General features: G+C 40.4%; 1 protein-coding gene across 1 annotated transcript in view; it reads right to left on the bottom strand.

The window, feature by feature from the left end:
- RELN (reelin) overlaps positions 1-23041 on the bottom strand; it is a 444603-nt gene that overhangs the window by 34454 nt on the left and 387108 nt on the right. Inside the window, 6 exon segments of the mRNA XM_032484179.1 lie at positions 261-318; positions 320-518; positions 3717-3910; positions 5545-5722; positions 6986-7126; positions 19855-20023. Of these exon segments, the coding sequence (XP_032340070.1) occupies positions 261-318; positions 320-518; positions 3717-3910; positions 5545-5722; positions 6986-7126; positions 19855-20023 (939 nt within the window).

Here is a 23041-nt window from a genome sequence, read left to right on the forward strand (position 1 = left end):
TTTTCTAAGAAAAGAAAATTACCCTCTTAATAAAATTATGGAATGCTATTTATTAAAACAAACTTGCTGGCTTGAAGGAAGAAGAGATGTAGATACGACATGAACCAGGAAGGTTGAGAGAAGCCACAGGGCAACACCCTTTTCACAGTCTCTGTACCACTTGACAATCTGTAAAAGGTGCCACATTCCACTCTTTGGAAAAGACCCAAATCTAGGCTGCATGTCCACTGGATTTTTATTAGCATCAGTGAAAAAGTTACCTGCAGTCTTGTCCTCCATAAACATGTCAAAAGCAATTCTCCCAACAGGGCCGGCGTCAGGCGGGCGAGCGCTCGTGCGGGGGCACCGGGGCGCTGCTGAAGGTGTCCAGCATGACGGTCCTCTGGTCGGCAGAGCCCGAGATGAGCACATTGTCGATGGCCCAGTCGTTCTGGTCCAGGCCGTCGTGTCTCGGCTGCCACCAGCGGAAGCGAGTAGCCATCTCTTTAGCATTGGGAGGGAGAAGGATATTCACGAATCTGAAGAAAATGATGGTTGGGGTGGGGAAACAGTCTTGTCAATGATCTCATGGGAGTAAAAGACATGTAACCAGAGATAAGATATCCTGTGCCGTGTAGGCGGGTGAGGAGAGGACTTTAGCTAAAATCATTTTAAAAACCATGATATACTGGCTTGATTTTATGAAATCTCAAAAGTCACTAGATTGGAGAAACAGATTGTGAACAAATTTAACCATCCTGGAAATACCTCCTTGCTCTAACTGTCCCTGGGCAGGCCTCAGAGGGACCCTACAACTTTCTGCTTCCCTAGGGCCCCTCCAAGATTGGTAGGCATAGGGTATTTGCACTTTGGTAGACATAAACCAACATCGACTTTTTTTCTGTCACCCAGAGGTTGGCTGCATCTGTTTCGTTCCCCTGGAAACTTGATGTCATTCCACTCCCCAAAGTACCAACAGTTTGATTTCATTCCACCCCCATGAGTACCAGCAGTTTGCTAGACTGTGGTAGAACATTTGGGCTCTCAGCCTGAGGGTTCCAGGTTGTGTATAATTATTTCATCAGTTGCTTGGTTGGACAGTGACTATGCTTTATTGAGAACATTATACCAAGTAATGCTGAGTGAGAACCACTGACTAACATGGGACTCAGTCACCAAGGACTGGACACGGTACTGCACAGCTCACGCTCCAGCATGAGCCTTCATCACAATGATGCGTTTAAACCCCAGGAAGACATCCAACCCCTTCAAATTGATATGTACAACTCATAACGTCTGTCAGGGAAAATAATTTCCTGAGGTTTACTCTCCTCTGCATAAAGTCTCACCTTCTCCTCCATGCTAATCTACCTCCCTTTACTTTTCAGGGCTGCCATTACTATTACGCCGCAGGATGGTGTCAACAAGTCCCAGTTCATCCTAGAAAGAACCCTTAAGCTGAGGGCTTCAATACGACCCCTTCGTTTTTGTCTTTCACAGTGAAGAGGTTTTGCTATTTTAGTTTTGTTTACACAGTACCTCCTGTGTATGGAGATCAATCAAAATCCATTCAAGGCTAGGATGTTATTAGATTTTCAGGACTTGGATTTTAAGTACTTTTTGGGATTATGTCCATCATTTTGTGCACCCTTTGAGCCATGATGGTTTAATGGATCTTGGTCTTAGGGAAGGAAAGTTTATTAGACTGTGAATCTCAGACCCTCATCTGTGTAGTTACTGACAGTTTGGAGACCATGAGTCTTTAGGCAAATAATCTTTTCCCAAGTTCATTTCCTCCCACACCTCAGTTTTGAAGCTCACCTGTGCCCCTCCCTTTCCTCTCTTTTTTTGTATGCTCACCTTGCAACATCTTTCTGCAATTTATCTCCATTGAATTGGCATGTTTAGCATTTTAAAATGTACTACATAATACGGGAAATCTATCTGTTCCTGGAGGGATGCACAATCACATTTTTTTACCCAGAGCAATGATCTTTTATCTTAATTTTTCTTTCCTATTTCTAAATTAGTTTCCCTTTTCTGATAAATCCTTGACCACACATTAAGAACCTCTGGAGTGGAAATGTATCTAAGGCTGCTGAAAGTTTAAATAAATTATGATCACTGTTCCTATCTTGGTGAATTTGTTTCTCCTTCAGAGAACTAAAGTAGATTAGACAGGTGTGCTTTTATGCTACAGAAACATAACTTCCTTCTCCCTACATATTATGCTGTTTAAATGTTCAAGAACTCATACTTGAGAGTCATTGTAACTATCTCCATAAACAGTTTACTTGACTTGTCTATTATCTCTAATAGGGGAGCACACTTTTTGCACTATTCCATTGTGTACCACTTAGTGTCTATTTGGAATCCTTTACTGGTGTTCAGCTTTAATGTAAGTGCAGGATTGAAAACTTTTGCTGGTGGCAGAGATTGCTGGCATTTCCTCAACGGCCATATTCCCCTTTTTCCTTCATAAGAGGAGCCCATCTTTTCAGTGGGGTGAAGAGTCACCCAGAATAAAGACAAGGTGTTCAGACTCCCTTGTATCTGGGAGTGTCTTTGTGATTAAGTTCTGGCTACTGAAATGTGAAAGGAAGTACGGGCAATGGTTAGGAAGTGTCCATAGAGAATGACACACCCCTCTTGCCCCATCCTCCTGCCTGCATGCTGGAACGTGGCGGAGCCAGAGTCTCCCTCTGGTACCACGAGATGTAGGTCATGTGCTGAGAGTGGAAGAAGTACCAGGTAGAAGGAACCTGGGTCTCTGGTGCTGGTGGAGCCGCTGTAGCAGCTCTGGGCTACCTTCTCCTGGATCTCATTTACAGAAAAGGGGAAAAAAATCTTTTAAGTTATTTTAGGTTTCTGTCACTGCACCTGTTTTTAACTGATACATTGAATCTAAATGATCATTTACAATATTCTTAATTGTTTTTATTTTACCTAATTTTTAGCCTGTACCTGGTTTGCTATGTACTGAGGGATTATCTAAGTTTCTTCTTTTTTTGGTGTTTTTATTTATTCTATTTCTTTATTGGGTGCAATCATCCCTCTCTCCTCTCCTTCCCTCCAACATTCTCTCTTTTTCTCTTCTTTCACCTTCCTTTTCCCTCTTCTCGTCTTCCTACTTTAGTAAACATGCTCTTTTTCTTTTTAACAGCCTTTTGATTTTTCTGATTGGTCACACTGATTGCTTTTTGCCCTTCAAGAATATATTTTTTAAAATGACCCATATATTGTGTTTATTCAGGGCTTTTTAGATAAGGAATTTAAAAATAGACTCTAGGCTTCTTAAGGATATTTATCTACTATTGTGTTTATTTTCTAGCCCCAATTCTCCAAAAGGGAGTGAACACTACATAAACAAGCACACAAATAAACTGGTTTTATTTCCACTTTCCCAGAATGTTGAAATTCATTTCCCAAAATGTTGAAATTCATTATCATCTACTCATTCAGTTTATGTGTTTTTTTTTTGTAGTGGGTCTATTTATTATTGACATTGTGATTGTGCATTTTATCTTATTCTGCGATTTGCAAACTAGTTGTTTTTGAAATAAAAACAGCTGTTTGTCCAGCTCAGAAACCTTATCTTTGTGTTGGTCTCAGAGGCATCCTCTACTGGTGAGCACAGGGTCTAGGTCCCCTGCAGTCCCTGTAACTGATCGCTGGCAGGCCTCACCAAGCATCTTCACCCAACATACTACTTATTAGAGATAAAATTGAATACAAACCCAGGTTTACTGTACTGGTCATAGAAAATTTCCATTAGCAGGTTCCAGGTAATGCCTCCGTTGACAGAATATTCCAAGAGAACGCCTTGGTTACGGTTGTTTGGTGTGATCAGGCATCCATACATGAAGTAAAACTGGATAAACTCAGCATTAGTGAGGTTTAGATCCACAGTGACCAACAGTCGACTGCACCCCTAAGGAAAAGAAGCAGAAAGCAACAACACGGTGACAAGGGACCATCTTACAGGTTCTAGGTACTCTCTGGCTTCCATCCTTTCTGTATTTCCTTTGTAATACAAGTCACACAGTATTGCAACAATGATTTTCTTATCACCTCTCCTATTATACTAGTTCCTAATGTGGCCTCTTGCACACAGCAGGTACTCATCAAATATATGTCAAGCTTTGAAATTTCAGTATTAGAACTTACTTACAAAGGGCAATATATTCTAAGGAGATTCTCTTCTATTTTCTTCTAAGTAATAGGAGAGCTGGAATTAAAGAAACTTTTCTGTTTTTATTAAACTATTTCCAGTTATTTATAGGTATTTATTAGATTTTTAAAAGGCATCAGCTATTAATAAAATAGCACATTGTATAGTCGAACTGTAATAATTCTACTTAATAAAACTGAAAGAGAAAAAAAACCAAACCAAAACAAAAAAAAATAGCATACTGAGATGACTACTTGAACAGCAAATTTAAAAATGATGTCCAAAATTTTCATATAATTTAATTATAATTAGGGATAATACTTGTAAGCTTTTTTTGTTTTACTAAAGTTAAAGCATGTTTAATTTTGAGCTGAAATCCTATATTTTTTTTTCTGTTTTTTTTCTTTTTCAGTTTTACTAGGTAGAAAGGTGTAAGCTTTTTATTTAAACTTTGATAGTTGATTTTAATGCTTTCTATATTAACTCATTAACATAGAAAGGCAGTCATTTCTTAGTTGAATCAATGAGGAAAACGAGGCCTTTTAGTGTTCCATCTAAGCTAGGACTCTGCATTCTTAGTCACTGCTGATGATTATAAAAATCCTGTATGCTGTATGTCCTCTTTTTTACTCTTGGGCTAAAAAACTAGTATACTTCATTGGCACAAATGTAAACTTCAAGGTAGGGCATGGTAGTTAAAAAAAAAAAAAAAAAAAAAAGAACTGGCAATGAATTTGTAATTGTTAAAAAGTTAAATTGCCTATGAAGGGTTTTTAATTATAGAATTAGAGAATTTCTACTTTTAAATACGTCATTTTTGGCAGCAACATAGAATGACTATACAATTTCTCAAAGCAATTTTCTAACATTACTGCTGCCCTTCACAAAATAATCTGCTATAAATTCAAGTGTCTAGTAATTACTAACAATTATTCTTTCTTGGATCATTTATAGAAAGGATTAATTATTGTTAATAAATTCAGGAAACTATGAAGCTCATTTTCCAGAGTTTTGGCTCCTTAAATCCCAAACCTCTTGCAAGCTCAGGAATTTTCAATAAGAGCATCAATCTAGATGGAAGACCCTCATGCACTGTGTAAGTGCTCTATCCCAGGATAGAAATTAATTTAAGTCTTTTTTAGAAGTGTACTTAAATATGCCTTGTGCGGACACTACCCTGCATAATTAAATTATCTCAACCAATTTATGACTGGAGAATGTTGAAAATAATTAGTGTTTTCTGATTTGTATACAGTTGCGAGTTTACATTAGGGTTATTATGCACTTAGAGTGTCTAACTCTGCATCTTGATTTGCTAATTAAACTTCAAAAGAGACTCAACTTTTTGGCGGGAACTCAGAAGATGCAGAAATGAATAAACAGCAAACACTAACCCCACTGAAGTGGAGAGCCATTCCCGAAGCCACAGCTCCACACACGGTACTTAATTTCCCTCCGTTCACAGTCAGCCAGTTCTGGTTGGATGGGGCCCGATTGAAGTTGTCTTTTAGTTGCGTTGGAAGGGAGGTCTCGGGCTCATCACAGTACAGGCCTCCCCACTGCTCATCACAGCTGGGAGTGGAGAAAGAGAAAGGAAAAGTCAACATCAAACAAAGCCCCTGCAAGAGGGCTCTCAAATTAGTGCAGCCAACTCCTTTTCCAAGTCCAAGATGATGAGAGGTTAGTTATCTTCACAGAGTGTGCCGGAATCCACCCGCTCTCCTGAACAGTGCTTTCGGTTAGAAATAGGCTGTGAATTAACTGCCTCTAAGCTTTCCTAAAGCAGTGACTTGGGCTTATCGGTGGAGAGAAAGAAGCAACTTCAAAGAATTTATTAAAGCACTGTCCTCACATGACACAGCTCCCGATGGCTGATAACATGACTGCGGCTGCCAAACTAGTTGGTAAGGCCTAATAATTTATGAAATTGGTCTTCTGAACAGTCAATCAGGAATCCAAGAGGCCATGTTCCAAGCAGCAGAGGGTACTTTGGATGGCATCTGTCATCTTTGACCAAAAGACTGAATTCCCTGTTCATTGTGGGAGGAAGTATGAGTATAGGGCTGGGGGTGTCAGGGGTCTCAGAGGTCATACTGGATATGGGCTGGGGTCATTCATCAAGGGAAGGACTTCCCAGGTGTGCAGAGATTCGTGGAGAAGGGACTATGGATGCTCTATCAGCATCTTCATTCATTACATCCCGCCCAATAGCAGAGTCTTTGAAAATAAAGCACAGAGGCCTGTAGTACACAACACACCACAACACAACACACATACCACTCACTCACCACCCCCCCGCCCAGCACACACTTAGATCCTTCCCAAGATGCGATGGCTCTTTAAGAGTAAAATACTAGGTCTCTCCATCAAATACAGCTGGTAAATTGATCAGGCTTGATATACCTTCTTACGCAAATAACACAGGAATACCAATTAAACCACAAGTAATGCATATCATTACATCCACTCAGACTTAAGTGATTAAAAAAATACTTACGATGTATTATTTTCATTCAGAACACACTGAACCCCTGAACCTCTTCTAATGTCTTTTCCAAGGCTCAGGTGTACCACAGAAACACAGAAGGAAATAAGACACAGCCAATTATAACTCAGCCTCCTCCTAACAAGACAGCTCCTGTTCAGTCCCTAATATCTGAGCAAGAAGGAAGATACAACAGCCATAAACTCCAGAGTTAGCTTGGCATCAGAGTTCAGAAAAAATGTATAACCCAAGGCAGCTTGGAAGTGATTCAAAAACCAGTTTCAGAGGAATCTCCTGGCTGGAATGTGAGCCAGGAGCTTTCCGTAGAAGAGAAGGGAAAGCCTACTTACACACAGTCTCCCTGGATGCACCTTCCATGGCCACTGCACATGTCTACGCAGCCGTCCCCAATATACACATTATCTATCGCCCACGTCTGCTGCTTGTCAAAAGGAGCTGGTTGATGCCAACGGAAACGAGTGGCTTGGGACCTTTGAAGAAAAGGAGAAATACAATGAAAGCTGTGGTGGACAAGAGAGCATGTTCTGGTACGTCTGAACAAGTGCGTGGAGGAGTGCAACGCAAACACACGTACATCCCCATTTGTGTCCTCGAAAAAGCGTTCATTACTGCAGAATTCTTTGCCAAACGCTGATGAACAAAACCAAAGCAGACTGAACTGCAATAGCTTGAGAATGTATCTTCGGCCAATGATCTTTCTGATCCTTGTAAAAACAGACTGAAACAGAAACTAAAATCAATTTTAAAACCAGACGTCTCAGGGGGGTAGTGAGCCCTGAATTTTGTGTGGAAACCATGGTTGGGGGACAGCAGGGCTGCTGCAACGCTACATTTGCAAATCAAGAAAAGATGCCCGTCTTTGGGTGGCCACGAAGCCTTTGCATCTGACTTGGGGAGAGGATTTCAACTCCTACATGTTACCTAAGGCCAGACACTTCTGTGCATGGGCGCACTGGTTGGCCTCACACAGCCTTCATAAGGAATTCTCACGAGGAGAAGCCTTAGGAAGACAGTAGGGGTATAAATCAGAGGGATCAACGAAACCCTAGATAACTGGACAGAGAAAAGAGAGCAGGTAATAAGTAAGACCAGACTTATTTTATGTTGATTTAAATGCAGTATAAATAATACCTAAACCGACTCTCCCATTCCAGAATCAGAAATATATTTGCTCATTTGTAGTTTTGGGGAGCATCTTGTTCAGAGACACAAATAAACGTAGCTTTTCAGAGACACTAGATGGCAGTAAAATCCAAACAACGCCTGACGCTCAACAGAGCCTGAACACTAAACCCTGTAGAGGAAATAATTATTAGCCAAACCAAGTCCCCTTTATGGATTCATGCACTTCTGTCATTAAGAGATAAACTATTAATCACTTGACTGAGAGGTCTCTGTGTTAGGCAGGACAAAAGACCAAACAACAGCAAGGATTTTAAATTTTCTAATTGAACACATTTATATTAAGTTTAGAAAATAGAAAAGAAACAGAGCCAAGCTCAAATCTTCACTCTAAAAATGAACATCAGTTTACTATTTGTTTACTGAGCGTCTATGCACTCATTTCTCCACACCCCATCTTGCTCGCCAGCTCCCATCTGTTCCTCTCAGCGGAGAAACGTCTACCTAATACCCTCCTGTCACTTCCTATCGCATTTAACTTCCACCCCAAGCTCCTCCTTGGTCCCCGGGGCTCTGCCTGGGCAGAGCTCTCTCCTCTGGTCCCTCTGGTCCCTCAGCTGACTGCTCCTCTGCAGCCCTCAAAGCTCCCAAAACTCTTTTCTGCCTCCTGCCTGCCTGGTTTTCCTTTCTCTCAGCTTGCTTAAACCCTGTGAGTCTTTTAGGTCTCAGAGAAAACGTCAGGTCCTCCAAGAGAAATTTTCTTTCCGATCCCTTTAAAAATTGCATTTCTTCCATAGCTAACTGTTCTTTTCCTCTCACAGTATTTATCACAATTGTAGTCATAGATTTATTGGCTTATGTATTTCTTAAATGTCTGTCTCTTTCTCAGAAGGGTAAGTTACAAGGGAGCAGGGTTCATCCCTTTTTGTTCTACATCATACACTCGGGGTACAGCGCCTCGCAGCAGGTGCTCTGCAGGTGCACGGAGGTGTTCACACAGCAGGCAGTGTGAAGCTGCCCCCACCGCTGTGCAGCTCAGTGGCTCCACTGATCACTTAATTTTTAATGCCTAAGTTTATTAATAGCTACACCTCTTTACAGGCAGCAACATCTTATAAATAACATAGTGGAATACCACATTTCCATAGCACATCATTACTTGGATTTTAATAACAAGTCAACACTCACATACTTATTCTTTCTTTTAGACTATACATTTCTGACGGCCAGGGAATATCTCTGCATCCCTTCAAGGAATATTGTTTTGCATCTTCAGTGCTTGTAGATGGTAGGCAAGTAATAAAATGTCCTTGTTCCCCTGATAGTGTACATATGCTCCATCACCTTTTATTAAAACCCTTATCAACTCTTATTAAAATTGCCTATTTATGCATAGTTTCCTCTGTTGGATTATTCTCTTTATTTATTATCTTACTGTTGCTGACGCTTATAGATGGGGCTTCATAAACCTTTATGGAAAGAACGTCAAGTTGGCAGCAATCAAGCTGACCAGGAAGAATCAAACAGCAGACGTTTTGAGGGGGGGTGGGGGGGTCACTAGCGGTGCCGGCAGTGACCTGATGGCTGTTACAGAGGGAGGAGACCTTCCTAGCAGTTGGGAGGTGATGGGCTGCCTAGCAGGTGGTGGCTTTCTGATCACAGGCTGTGCTGAATCACAGTCCGGGCAGTCACTTCATAGAGAGACCGTACAGAAGATTTCAGAGCCAGATGCGCTGCTGGGGTCATAGCTTTCATGGGGCCTTCTGACCACGGCACTTTCAGTCTGTACAACTCTGTGTCATTCCACAGAAAACAAAACAGAGGGGAACCGTCTGTAGAACGTACGAAAACCGGAGTTGGCCAATGAGAATAAAGACAAGGAAGGGCTCTAATCTGTACTCTGGTCCTAGTAAATTCCATATCCATAGTGAGTAACTTAATATATATAATAAGGGGTTTAAATCAGATGATTTCTAAGGCCTTATCTCAAATGTGATGATTTTATATCTCAGGAATAACTACACCTACCCCATAAAACAGGGGTACATATAATGTTATAAGAAAAGGAAACACTTTCACTAAGGGGATACTTTGGAATATAAGGTAAAAATGAAAGTCTGGAAGTAGAATTTCCAGGACTTCTTGTTCCCAGCCCTGTCATGCTTCACTATGTAAAGGGGCCAAATCACTTATGTTTACATGCCGACACTTTCCCGTCTGTAAAACTAGGAAGATGCTGCTTCCCACCTCACAAGGGTGTTGTGAAAATTAATTAGTTCATGTTTACCAAGACCTACAAGTGTCTTGGTGAAGTCCCTCGGCAGGTGTCATCATTTATCCTGAAGCTTCCTTATAATGACGGCCACTACCAGCTGCTGCTTCTTGCAGTTGTGCGGAAAAAATGGTCTCAAAGCAGATTCCTCCTTTTCCCATATCCTTGAAATGTCTCTCCTTGCATCTTTTCTGAATTTATATCATTTCCTCTACATCTACAGCACATAGTAAGTGCTCCAGAAGAGTTGCTTAATAATTAAATATCCATTGCTAAGAAGTTAAAAAATGTTACTGTCAGTAGCATGATTTCCATCACTGCTTTCTCCAGGAACCTTTCCCCACGCTGCCTACACATCTCTGAATAAATTTCAATACACATGTCAATCTTCCATGTGTGCTCTTTTCTTCAGAACGACTCTGTCTACCTATGAAGTCCTCACTGTCATCATCACCATCAGGAGAAAAAGTTCTTTGATAAAAACAATGTATAATTTTTTTAAAAGACTTTTCACTCTTCCCTGATGTTACTTTTACTTTCAAAGAGATACATAAAGTATTTAAGACTAGAAAATATAGCCGACTCTCTGAATCCACCAATGAAGAAGCTGAAGCCCAGCGCCCAAGTCATGCTGATCCACTCGCAAAACTGAGACAAGGCTAGTATCTACTGGATCATCGTTACTCTATATTCTCAGTAAGCAAAACCTTCAAACTGTACTTCAACCTATACAAAATAATCCTATTCCTACCATTACCCCTAACTTTGAACGAGTTGTTTAGCTGTGGACGCTGCGTTTATCGCTGCTGTACGTGTACGCCAGTCTATCTTGACTTCCGCAATCCAAGATCAGAGTCGAAGCCCTTGGCCCTCTGTGTCTGAATAAGAGGCTCTGCAATGTCTGTCTCCTTTCAAAATGTGTCCCCTATTTGCCTTGCTAGCCAAGACCCTGTCTTTATACTGGGCTTAAAATTTCCTCCATGGCTCTATTTCTCTGTGTTAGACAAAAGTGGAGAATATTCCAAAGAAGATATATAAAGGGCCAATACGTGCATAAAAAGATGTTCAATAGTCTTAGACATTAGACAAATGCAAATCAAAACCACAATGAGATATAGCTTTATACCTACTAGGATGACTATGATTAAAAAAAAAAAGATGACAATTAATAAGTGCTGACAAGGATGTGGAGAGATCTGAACACTTACATGCTGCTGATGGCAATGAATAATGGTGTAGCCACTGTGGAAGACAGGTTGCCAGTTTCTCAAAATGCTGAACATAGAGTTACCATATGACCCTGCAATTTTACTCGTAGGTGTATACCTGGGGAGTAGCACAGGTCTGCTCAACTGAACAGAGGGTCACAGCCCATGACCTACAGGTAAAAGCAGGCTCCAGAAAGGAGGCATGAACTTTGGTACCAGGAGTGTGAATCAATTACTTGTGAAGGGCTCTAAATGAGGGGGCCATCTGACAGGGGACATAAAGACCCTGCTCTGGGGGAGATTCTGATGAAGAAGACACTGAACTAGGAATAAAACAGGAAGTCACACTTTGGGGTGGAAATGAGAGGATGACTCTTAGAAACTGTTCCGTACAGTTGTCTCATTTCACAGGTGTGAGGACTGCCAGTCAAGGAGGGAGACTTCTACAGCTTCTTAGTTCAGAACTGAACCTAGAACCAGCTGTCTCCTGACGCACTGCATCGCAGCTGGAGATGTGCTACTGAGAACCCTGGTTGCCCTGGATGGTGGGTGAGGGCTGGAAGACCATAGATTTGGCAGCTGGCAGGGTGCACTTAATACATGCATCACAGATCTTTTGGGAGAAAATTCTCTTAATGATTATAATTAACATTGGGCATTTATAGGACACTAAGTGAGTGCCACATTCGGGGATTTTTAGGTAACATCAGTCTGTCCATGAAAGAAGGTACAATGTCATTTAATTTTCCTTTCTCCTAAATTTCTTATAATACACTGAGGTCTGAATATTGGCATGAGAAGAGAAAATGCTTGGCCTACAGGTTATGACCCCCCACAAATGTGATAAAGGTAAGATAGCATTTGAAGGTGACCTAGATCCATCATGCTACTCTCTGGAACTAGAGTGGAAAGCACACTATAGAGTTAGCAAAAGAAGAATTTAAATGAGCCAATCCACATGGCTTTTCTTTCTTCCTTGATAGAGAACAAGTGGAGAACTTTTGTTGCAATCCTGGTTCAGCCACTGACTTTGTGTCTGTGGGGAAATTGAATAACTTCTCTGTGTCTTAGCCCTTATCTTAAAAAAGATAAGCAGGGGGGCCTTGAGGTTATAGGAGACTTAAGAGCCATATCAACCAATTACATTGACTTGTATCCCAATTTGAAAAAACCTGTAGCACATTTTACAAGACAAACAGGGATATTTGAACACTGAATACTTAGTATTGAATAAAATATTATCATTAATTTTTGGGTGTGATAATAATTTCACAGTTATTTTTTAAAAAGTCCTTTTAGGGACACATGCTAAAATATTTACAGTTGAAATGATATGATGTCTGGGATTTGCTTCAAAATAATGTGGGGGGCAGGAGTGAGTGGTGCTGTTGATGAAGCAAGGTTGGTCATACAACAGTAATTACTGAAGCTTGGTGACGATTATATTGAAGTATAGTATACTATTCTCTATAATTCTGCATGTTTGGATTTTAAATAGATAACAGTTGAGTCAAAAATAATCTGTGGTCCTTTCAAACTCATAGTAAAATTTTGATTTGAGGATTACAAATAAGAAAATGGCTATGCTTTGGTAAGATAAAGTTATATTATCTTTGTTGATAACCATAATTAGTAATGATTATTACTGGAACTACAGTGTTCTGAGTGGGCATACTGAGGGCATCAAATACATTGGACTATCCTTCAAGTAAAAGGGATTTCCTAAAACTTACAAAATACCTTCTAAATGGAGAGTGACTTATATTTAATTGTTAAAACAATCTTAAGAATCTACTGACTACTATATACAAAATACATAAACAGCACAGGGAACTATATTCAATACCTTATAAGGACCTATAATGAAAAAGAATATGAAAAGGAATATATATGTATGTGTATATAAATGACACTATGCTGTATACCAGAAATTAACACAACTTTGTAAATCAACTATACGTCAATAAAAAATCTATATGTAGCATACATACAAAGTATAGTCAAAGACATAGAAAACAAACTTAGGGTTAGCAGTGGGGACAGAGAGTGGAGAGGGATAAATTAGGAGTTCAAGATTTGTGGATACTAACTACTATATATAAGATAGATAAACTACAAGTTTCTACTGTATGGCACAGAGAACCATATTCAAAATCTTGTAACCTATAATGAAAAAGAATATGAAAACAAAAATATGTATGCATATGTACGAATGAAACATGCTGTAGATCAGAAATTGACACAACATTGTAAACTGACTATACTTCAATAAAAAAGAAAACAAAATACACTCAAATCTCAAATTCTCAGATAAACCTTTGGCAACAAGGTTGATAAGTAATGAAGCTTATAGGGAATGCAGAATTTTTGGAAATAGTTTTACTCTGTTGTAGTGGAAATGGAAACAGATTTAATTTGTCTTAACCTAATGCCAAAATATATATTAACATATTCAGTATGTGAAAATCAATAATACCATGGTTTATACCAAACAAAATTGTTTTATGTTCTGAAGTCCTGAGACACCAGCATAAATTTGGTAAAGTAATAGCAGCGATGTTCAAAGTATCAAAATGATGTATGAGAGGATGGACACATAAGAGAAGTCCAAGGCTTCCTTGACTTGATTGATAAATTTGAACAAGATGTTCAGTAATATGAATGCTGGCAAAAAGTACTTTTAAAAAATACTGGTAAGTTGGAAGTAAAAATGGAGAGAAATAAGAGTAGCAGGGAAAAAGTTTAAATAATCCGTCTTTAAAAAAATGAACTTTTAATTCCCCTGAATATTTCTCCATAATGAACCCAATAAATATTATGCTTAGTTATTTGATTTTCTTACAATAAGACATTTTATTTGCAATTACAGTAGATGGGAACATCATTGAAAAATTCCCTCTCTAAATATGTTTACCTGCCAAAAGGCATAGACCCCTCCAACCCAGCCCATCACCACAATCCTTCCAAAATCCTTTTGTCCTTTCTTGAGCTTATCACCTTTCCTTTAAACTTCCTGCACACACCTAAGTAGCTCCCACACTGTGGCTAAAACCACCTGGCTTGCAAAGTGTAGTAGTTAATCTTTCAAGACAGTGGTATCAGTCGGGCCATTAGGGCTAGTAGAAGGGAGTGGACCATCTTCAAACTGTGACTTAAAATAGCCAAGTCACACCTGAGCTTTGCAGTGGCTGCTCCCCGCACCCCACCTTTCTTGGTGGGTTTGGGTTACTGGCCCTTCCCCTGACTCACCCTGGTTCTCAGGTGACATTTCAAGAACTCATGCCACTTGAGCCACCTGTTATTTTTAGATCTGTGGTTAGTAAAGAGGAGGAGGCGGCGGCAGATTCAGATTAGGGGCTATAAAGTTGATTCTGGCATCTTCCAATTTTTTTTCAGCCTCTCTCAACAGCTCCTAGCAGTCTCCCCTCCTATTTCTTCTAGGACCGTATCTCTTAGGCAAGCAATAAAGATGTGGTACTAATACAGTGGTTAAGCTCATGGGCTCTGGGGCCAGACAAGCTGTATTTATTGCCATTATCTTATGGAAACAGTTCTTTTGAAGGTCATTATCTCCTTACTGAAAAACCTAGTACACCTATTGTGAAACTTTTTTCTTCATGACTGTAGATTTTGCCACTGTTGGTCATCTCTTCCTGCTTGGCTTGGATATGACGGTATTCTGATTCTCCCTTTAACTCCCTGACTGCATCCTCTTGACTCCTTTCATAGCCATTTCCACCCATTTTGTTACTAAATTTAGGGATCCTTTCTTGTCTTTTTAAAAGGCTCTTCTTTGGAGAGCTGCTGCAGTTTTATCTCATTGCCTACGACCTCCATGCTCATGGCTCCAAGGTTTGTTATCTTCCTTTGGTGTCCAATCTTCATAGCTTTGCCAGATGGATGTTTCCATCACATTTAATTCAGCATCATTTGATTAAATTTGCTGTACTGTTCCTCCTGGAGTCAGCTTTAGCTCTCTCCCCACTTCTTCTCACTACTTTCTCAGGCTTCAAATTTTAGAGTCATCTCTTGGTGTGTGTAATGGAGAAGAAGTTAGTGACTGAGTTATACTAAGCCTTTCTTTGAACTGTCCCATAATACGTGCCCCATCTTCTCCACGTCAGCTGTAGCCCTGACCCTTGTCACTCCATGTATAGTCATGATCACAACTCCTTTGTCACGTTTCTTTTACTCGAGCCTCTCTGTTCTTCCAATTTTTTTTTTCTTGGAAGAATATTCTCAGCTCAAAACCCACCATAGTTCATTTTCCATACAATCTAAACCCCTCTGCCTTGCTTCAATACTATAATACTTACAATACTTGCTTGGGTTACTGTAAGTTAACCCAACTCTACTAACATACAGCTTTGCACAGCTTCCAGACAGGAGCTCCCTGCTTTAATCAGCAGCCTCCCTGCTCCTCCCAGGCTCATGTGCCCTGTTCGCATTGTTCCCCTAACTGAGGATGGTCTTCTTACCCACCTAAATCCTTGCCATCCTTTGAGGCCAGGGCCCATCTTTTCCATGAAACCCTCCCCAACTCTGGCATTCAACACTGTCTCCCATTCCCCAATGCATACAGCATTTCTGGCCCATTCATCAGTGAGGATACCCTGTACTCAGCACGTATTATTTCAAAGTTGTTTATTCTTCCTAATCAGATTGCAACCTCCTCTAGGGCTGGAATTTAAGACAGAGTCCCACGGCTACCATGGGCTCCCTAACTAAGGAAGACTTCTTAGTGTGACTGAAGTCGATGTCTGATGATAAACTTGCGCTATAGTTAACGAGTGTGATTATGTGGTTAACTCATTAAAAGCAAAAACAACTTACATTTCAGTAAATGTTTACAATGTCACATACACGTCCATGCACATTTATTAGAGTTTTATACAATAAAAAGTATCTTCATTTCTCAGGTGAAGAAACTGAAACTTCAGGATATGAAATGACTTGCTTAGAAGCTCACAGGGTTGCAAAGCTGGAACCACTAAACCACAATGTTTTCCAGCCTTTTTTTTTTCTTTCAAGAAGATCTAATGTCGCTAGCGTATATGGGAGGATTAGAAACTATGATTCTATCTACCCCAATTTATTTGGGTTTTAACAGAGCAATGTCTGGAGCAGAGTGTGACATACCTTGTGGTTTTTGTTGTTGTTGTTTGTTTTTGTTGTGGGGAGGAGGTAATTAGATTGATTTTTTTTAATGGAGGTACTGGGGATTGAACTCAGGTCCTCGTGCATACTATGCACATACTCTACCACTGAGCTATACCCTTCCCCCGTATCTTGTGCTTAGTCTCACTCTTCCCTTCCCAATAAAAAGCACCAGCATCCAATCAGTTTTGCAACTCAGAGACCAGGGAGTCATCTTCACCACTGCCCTTTCCCGCACCGTCTCCTGTCCACTTCATCATTAAGCTCAGTCCATTTTATTGCCTCCATTTCTCTTGGCTTTCTCCACTTCTCTTCGTGTCGGCTACACCCTGATCCAAGCTACCAGCAGTTACTGTCTCTTTAAGAGCCTCCTTACATCTACCTTTATCCTCCCCAATTTGTTCTCCAGTTAGAATAAGCTTTTCTGATTGCAAATCTGATTGCACCTCCCCATTCCCAAGCACTTCAATAGGCATTTTCCCAGCATTTGGAGAACAACCCCCCAAATCTTTAGCACAACATACGGTGCTTTTCTTGGTCTGGCACCATCCTACACCTCACTCCACTTTCTCTCTCAATGCCTGATCCATTCTTTCAGCATCTCAGGTGTTCCTGTGTGCTCCTACTATAGGCTGCTGTCCCTGCCTGGAACACTAGTCCTCTTACTCTTCTCCTAGTTAACTCCTACCTTCTTTCACATCTTACTTCAATTATCACTTTCTCAAGAAAGTATTCCTTGACCTTCTTGACCAAGGCAAATCTCTCTAGGATGTGTGGTCTCTCAGCACCATGCAAGTGTCCTCCATCACTTATCCTAATTGAATTTCACATTTACTTCTGTGATTACTGGTAGTTTCTGGTTGATACTTTTCTCTCTCACTGGACTAAAAGTTCCTTGAGGCAGGAATAAGTTCAGCCCCCGACACAGACCTAGCTTGTAATTAAATACTTCAAACATATTTGTTTAACGAATGGCTAAATGAGTGAATAATCGTTACTGATGACTACTGGCCATTTCCGTTTGATTAATGGTTTGATGTCAATTTGTGGACACCTCACCTCAGTTGACTCTTTCCACCACTTGTGCCAACAATACTGGGATCCTAGCCTTGTTGGTCACACGATGAGTGAGTGGACAAGCCTACAATTGGGACATCGTCACCATCACTCCTAATCTCTACTTAGCACATGGCTTTAAGTTGTCAGCATCATGTTTGTTTATAGTGAAGAACTACAGACTAAAATTCTCAGTTCTGTCCTGGGGGACAACATAAATACTGATGTCCCAATACTTTGCAAATGTTGAAGTAGTAACTTCAACTCAAAACAGACAAACACCATATTTAAAAAGCAAATGGATGTAAGAGCAGATATGGTATAGATGTGCTAACCTGAGTTTGAGACAAAGTGCTCTGAGCCTGGAACAATGTTCTAACAGCAGAGCACCAGGAGAAGAGGGGTCTGGCTTGGGCTCCACCCATGCACATTTCTTTCTGAATTATCCAAAGGCCTTTGTTAGAAGGTAGCTGCCTTTACGACCATAGTACAACATGAGCCTTAAGGGTTAATATAATAAACAGTGGAGGGGGGTTTAGCTCAGTGGTAAGGTGCATGCCTAACATGCATGAAGTTCTGGGTTAAATCCCCAGGACCTCCATTAAAAACAAACAAACAAACAAGTAAACCAACTGCCTATTTTTAATACCATAACAAGAGGAAATGGATACTCATCAGATTTTTCAAATATCACTTGAAAGGGTCAAAATTCTTATGGGTATGTGCAAGAGACAAAAGATAGATTAAAAGATGAGGAATAATTATTTTTCTTGAGTAAAAGACTCAAGGGTATAATGACTAACTGGAATAAATCTTAGAATGTCATTTATTTGCACAATGTTACCAAGTAGCTGGGTAATAATTCACAGAATTTATGACTTAAAAGACTACTGCCTTAATGAAGGTTTTTTTTTTTTCAATTTTACTTATTAAGATTGGCTTAATAATTCATGCATAGCAATACCTTTAACGAGCAACAAAATCTCACGTATCTCATTTAAACTTGGCAACTCTGCTGACAGTTAATATAGTCTCGAACCTCCGAGCCAGCAATTGTAGAGAAGCCGTAGGCTGTTAGTAACTGAAACCATCCCATTTATGATAATCTCAAGAAAAGTTTATTCCTTAGATGAATGGCTGAATTTTATGATCATTTGCTAGGAAGATTTATCCATTCTTCATTTGTGGGGAGGCGAGAGAACGATAATGAGCCTGAACTATAACTCCAGTTCCACACACTGCATTGGTTGCTTTGCTTCTTAACGGTAGCAACTGATTACCGGTTTCTACTTGGGTGGTGAAAAGAGAGAGAGGCATGTAACACTACCCCCCCAGGCAAGGTGAATTCCCTGCTTTACTCAAACAGGAGTGAAGCTCCATAGATAATTTAGACTTAACTTCTCCACCAGCATCTACCAGGCAGTTTTATTAAGCCACCATCATTTCTTTTTAGACACAATGAATGAGCATTTACATTTGTTTTTCATATAAAAGAATGCTCCAGAGAATGTCATTCTAAGTGAAGAAAGCCAGAAAGAGAAAGGAAAATACCATATGAGATCGTTCATATGTGGAATCTAAAAACAAAAACAAAAACAAAAAACAAACACAAACAAACAAAGCATAAATACAAAACAGAAACAGACTCATAGACATAGAATACAAGCTTGTGGTTGCCAAGGGGGCGGAGGGTGGGAAGGGATGGACAGGATTTCAAAATTGTAGAATAGATAAACAAGATTATACTGTATAGCACAGGGAAATACACACAAGATCTTATGGTAGCTCACAGAAAAAAAAAATGTGACAATGAATATATATATGTTCATGTATAACTGAAAAATTGTGCTCTACACTGGAATTTGACTCAACATTGTAAAATGATTATAAATCAATAAAAAATGTTTAAAAAAAAAAGAATGCTCCAGATAATTCTCCAGATACTGTTCAAAATAAAATTTTAAAAGTGGACACAAATTTTAATACACATTCATGTGCTATATCCGTTTACATACCACTCCCTGCTACACTTACAGTAGTCTGACTGACAGAAAATAGACTCCATTTATATCTATGAAGACTTGTCCTCAGCAGAGTGACTTAAATTGGAGAAGCTCACCAATTCAGCCACTGTTTTCTTGCATATGCCATTAAAAAAAAAAATACTAGAGTGAAACGTCATTAAAGGCCTGGACTTAGGGCAAACACAGAACGATGTCGTCACAAAAACTGGTTTCTATTTAAGATTGCCTTAGTAAATCATGCAGGTGGTGTCATCAACAAGCAACAAAATCTCATGTAACTCATGTAAACTGGCTGTGCTGAAATCGGATTTGCCAAATTGTATCACATTTGGGTTCACTACATGCAGAAACACCCATACCTGGTGTAAGGTGGGAGCGGCAGAGTGATTCTGGTCCACTTGTTGAAAGTATCTGACACGAGGACGCGCTGCAGATGGTAGCGACTGCATTCAACGTTGGTGGGCAGGCAGTCCCTTACCAATGGGTGCCATGACAGCCCAAGGTCTACTGAGTATTCCAGTTCAATAGCTGAAGCAGGAAGCATTATTCTGGTTAGACATACTTATCTGCAGATCCAGGAACCATAATTACTTATGTTTGCATATGTTTTAATTTCAACCAAATGTCAATTTGATTTTTCCTCTATACATAGGTTACTTACTTTGAAGTGTTTCCTGATTTTACTGTTTCCTCTGTACATTATCAGTTGTGATTTTTAACTTTCCATATCGAAATAACTTTTCTTTTAAGGGACTAGGACCAAGTGAAACATACAGTACATTTTCCTGAATCACTTTTTATACTGAGAAATTTTCAGAACAATCATAACAAAACTATTGCTTCATATATAGTTACAGCAACAGTAATCATAGTTATAAGATATATATATACGTTTACTACTTAATCTAATAACTACAGGATAAAATTAGACATAATTTATGTATTACAATAACTATATTTTGTCCATTCATTTAATGATTCACACACAAAAACACAGAACGTAGTAACCATATATTATAATGATTGCTTTTTAAATAGTCAAAAAATTGAGTACTCTTCTCAAAATTTAACCATTCTATAGAAATCCTGACCAGCTGATGTCAGATTTTCTCCTGGTATAGATGAAACTCCTAAGAAACGGCAAAATCTCTTGCTTACATATCCTGCTTTGCTGTGTTATGGACTATGCTGGGAAATCAGGGAGGTAAAAAGACGCGGCTGATGGCCGTGCAATTTGTCCCGAAGCCTGCAGTAAGGCTATGGGTCTGTGGAAGGAGATTTCTTTCTTTCCTTTCTCTTCTTCCAAAACACTCAGCCTATACCCTTTGTTATATATCTCTCTCTCGAGTCCCTTCTTAAGACTTTATGAACTACTTCAGCCCCTACCTCCCTACTGAAATTGCTTCCTCTAAGACCATGATTCTGAGTCTTGGTGGCTCACGGAAATCACCTGGGGACCTTTAGAACCTATGATGCCGGAGTCCCACCCCCAGAGACTGGGAGTTCACTTCTGTGGGGCAGGCCAAGGCAGCAGGAGCTTTAAAGTTCCCCAGGGGATTCTCCTGTGCAGCCAGTGTGGGCCCACTCCCTGCTCTAAGGCTCCTGGTGGCCTTTTCTGGTTAAATAAATAACCTGTCTCGGTCTTCATTGTTCTCATCCTCCCTGCTGCGTTGGACGTTAACTGGTTACTCCCTGGTTCTTGAAACCGGCCTTTCTCTTGGAGGACGTAATTCTGAATCTCCTGTCTTACTTCCCACTGACTCCTCTGCTAACAAGCACAGCTACGGGCATCCTTCCAGACCCCGTTTCCGGCCTTTTACTCTACACATATCCTCCTTGGGCTTCAGCTAACGTCTCTGTGCCCACATCTCCTAATTTTATGTCTCAAAATTGACTTTATTCATTCAGAAAATGTTTATTCAGCCTGGCATTGCGCTGGACGCTGGCGTATTGTGATGCACAGCATAGACAGAGCCCCTGCTTTCCATCCTGCAAGGCCTCCGCATCAAAGGGTATCTCCACTCAAAACTGTTTTCACCCAGACTAGAGAAAACCTCATCATTTTCCTTCGTAAATAAACACATCTTCTTAACTACCAAATTCCATCAGTGACAATGCATCTGCTCCAGTTTTCTGTGTTCAAAATTTAGACATTATTTTAGAAAATTTCCTCCTCTCTTCTCTACCCACCATGTTCAACAGGTCACCTGGCTTTGGGGTTTGCTTCCTCTTTCCTTATGGTCTGCAGTGTCTCCTAGCAGTTGTCATCCCATTTCATGCCCCACAGAGTAGGTTTTCATCACCCCCGACAGAAATAACCACTGACGCTTCTTGGTTGGGAGTCTTCTCCATCCACCTTCACTGCTCCTGGTTGGTCTCCCTAAAACCACCATGCCACCCCCCTGCACTTGTGCCCTCTTCCTCACGACCTTCTCAAGCACTAATTCCTGTGTTTGCCTCTTAAGGCCCTTCTTCATTTGCTGCCAACTCTGATTCGCCACTTTACTCTTTCATTTTATTATTTAAGTGGTTGCATTGGCCTACGGCAGAAAGGACACGTGACCGGGCTTACGAGGGCAGAGTTTCAGTGCTGGTGCTGCTGCAGGCCGAGCATGACACAACTCACCTCCTTGGTTTCTAACTGATTCCTGTGCTAATGAGGGAGTGAGCATCTAGGACCCTAAAGTCCATTTCTATTTTCAAAATTAGCACTCCACTCTTCTCATTTGATGCAAATAGCGGCTGTTCAGGCTCGTCTGCTCATGGTTCCCCCCAGGGACCAGGAGAATCCCCATCTTACCCTGAGAGCCCAGCCTGGGGTGTCCTCTCTTCTCATCTACCCTTCAAGTTCACTCTAACCATCAACACCCACTTGGGAGTTAGCTTCTTTGTGAAATCTTCCCAAACTTCTTCGATTGGCCATCCATTGGTTATCTCCCGTTGGCTGAACTCTCATTACATTTTGCATCAGTACCACTCCACAGAGCACTTGAGTTAGTCTTTTATTGGACTCTGACTTTCTGAAGCATCCCCTCAACTAGGCTGTACGTAGTGAAGACAGGCCGTGTACCTGATGCTTTTCTAAGTTCCACCTCTACTGAACAGCTTGGTGCTGACTGATTGAGTCTGAGGTAGAAAGAGTACCTCTGGGCTTCCCCCAGCATCTGTCTATTAAGCTCAGACCAATGGAAATATGAAAAATCTGGATTTTGTAGGGCCTTGGAAGTAACCAAATTCTCCAGATTTGGGCCCCTAAGAATCTAAAATGGAACAGGTCCTTGTGAACATTCTAGTTTGGATCCCTTGAAAGAATAGTGATACGGGGTGGTTCAAGATCAGAAGGTGCCCAGAATTCTGACAGATCTGCAAGATCCAGTGAAGGGTTCAAGTGTGCAGTGATGCCAGCTGTTATTGCTCCTAAGATAGGTCTCCATGTGTGTGTAAGGTATGTGTGAACCCATACAACCTAGAAGGTGCAAACTGGTTGCAATCAGGGTGGCTTAAAATATGCTGTGGCCCAAATGGCAGGAAGTATCAGGAAAATTG

This window comes from Camelus ferus, chromosome 7, assembly GCF_009834535.1.
Source record: "Camelus ferus isolate YT-003-E chromosome 7, BCGSAC_Cfer_1.0, whole genome shotgun sequence".
In the NCBI taxonomy this organism is placed as follows: Eukaryota; Metazoa; Chordata; class Mammalia; order Artiodactyla; family Camelidae; genus Camelus; species Camelus ferus.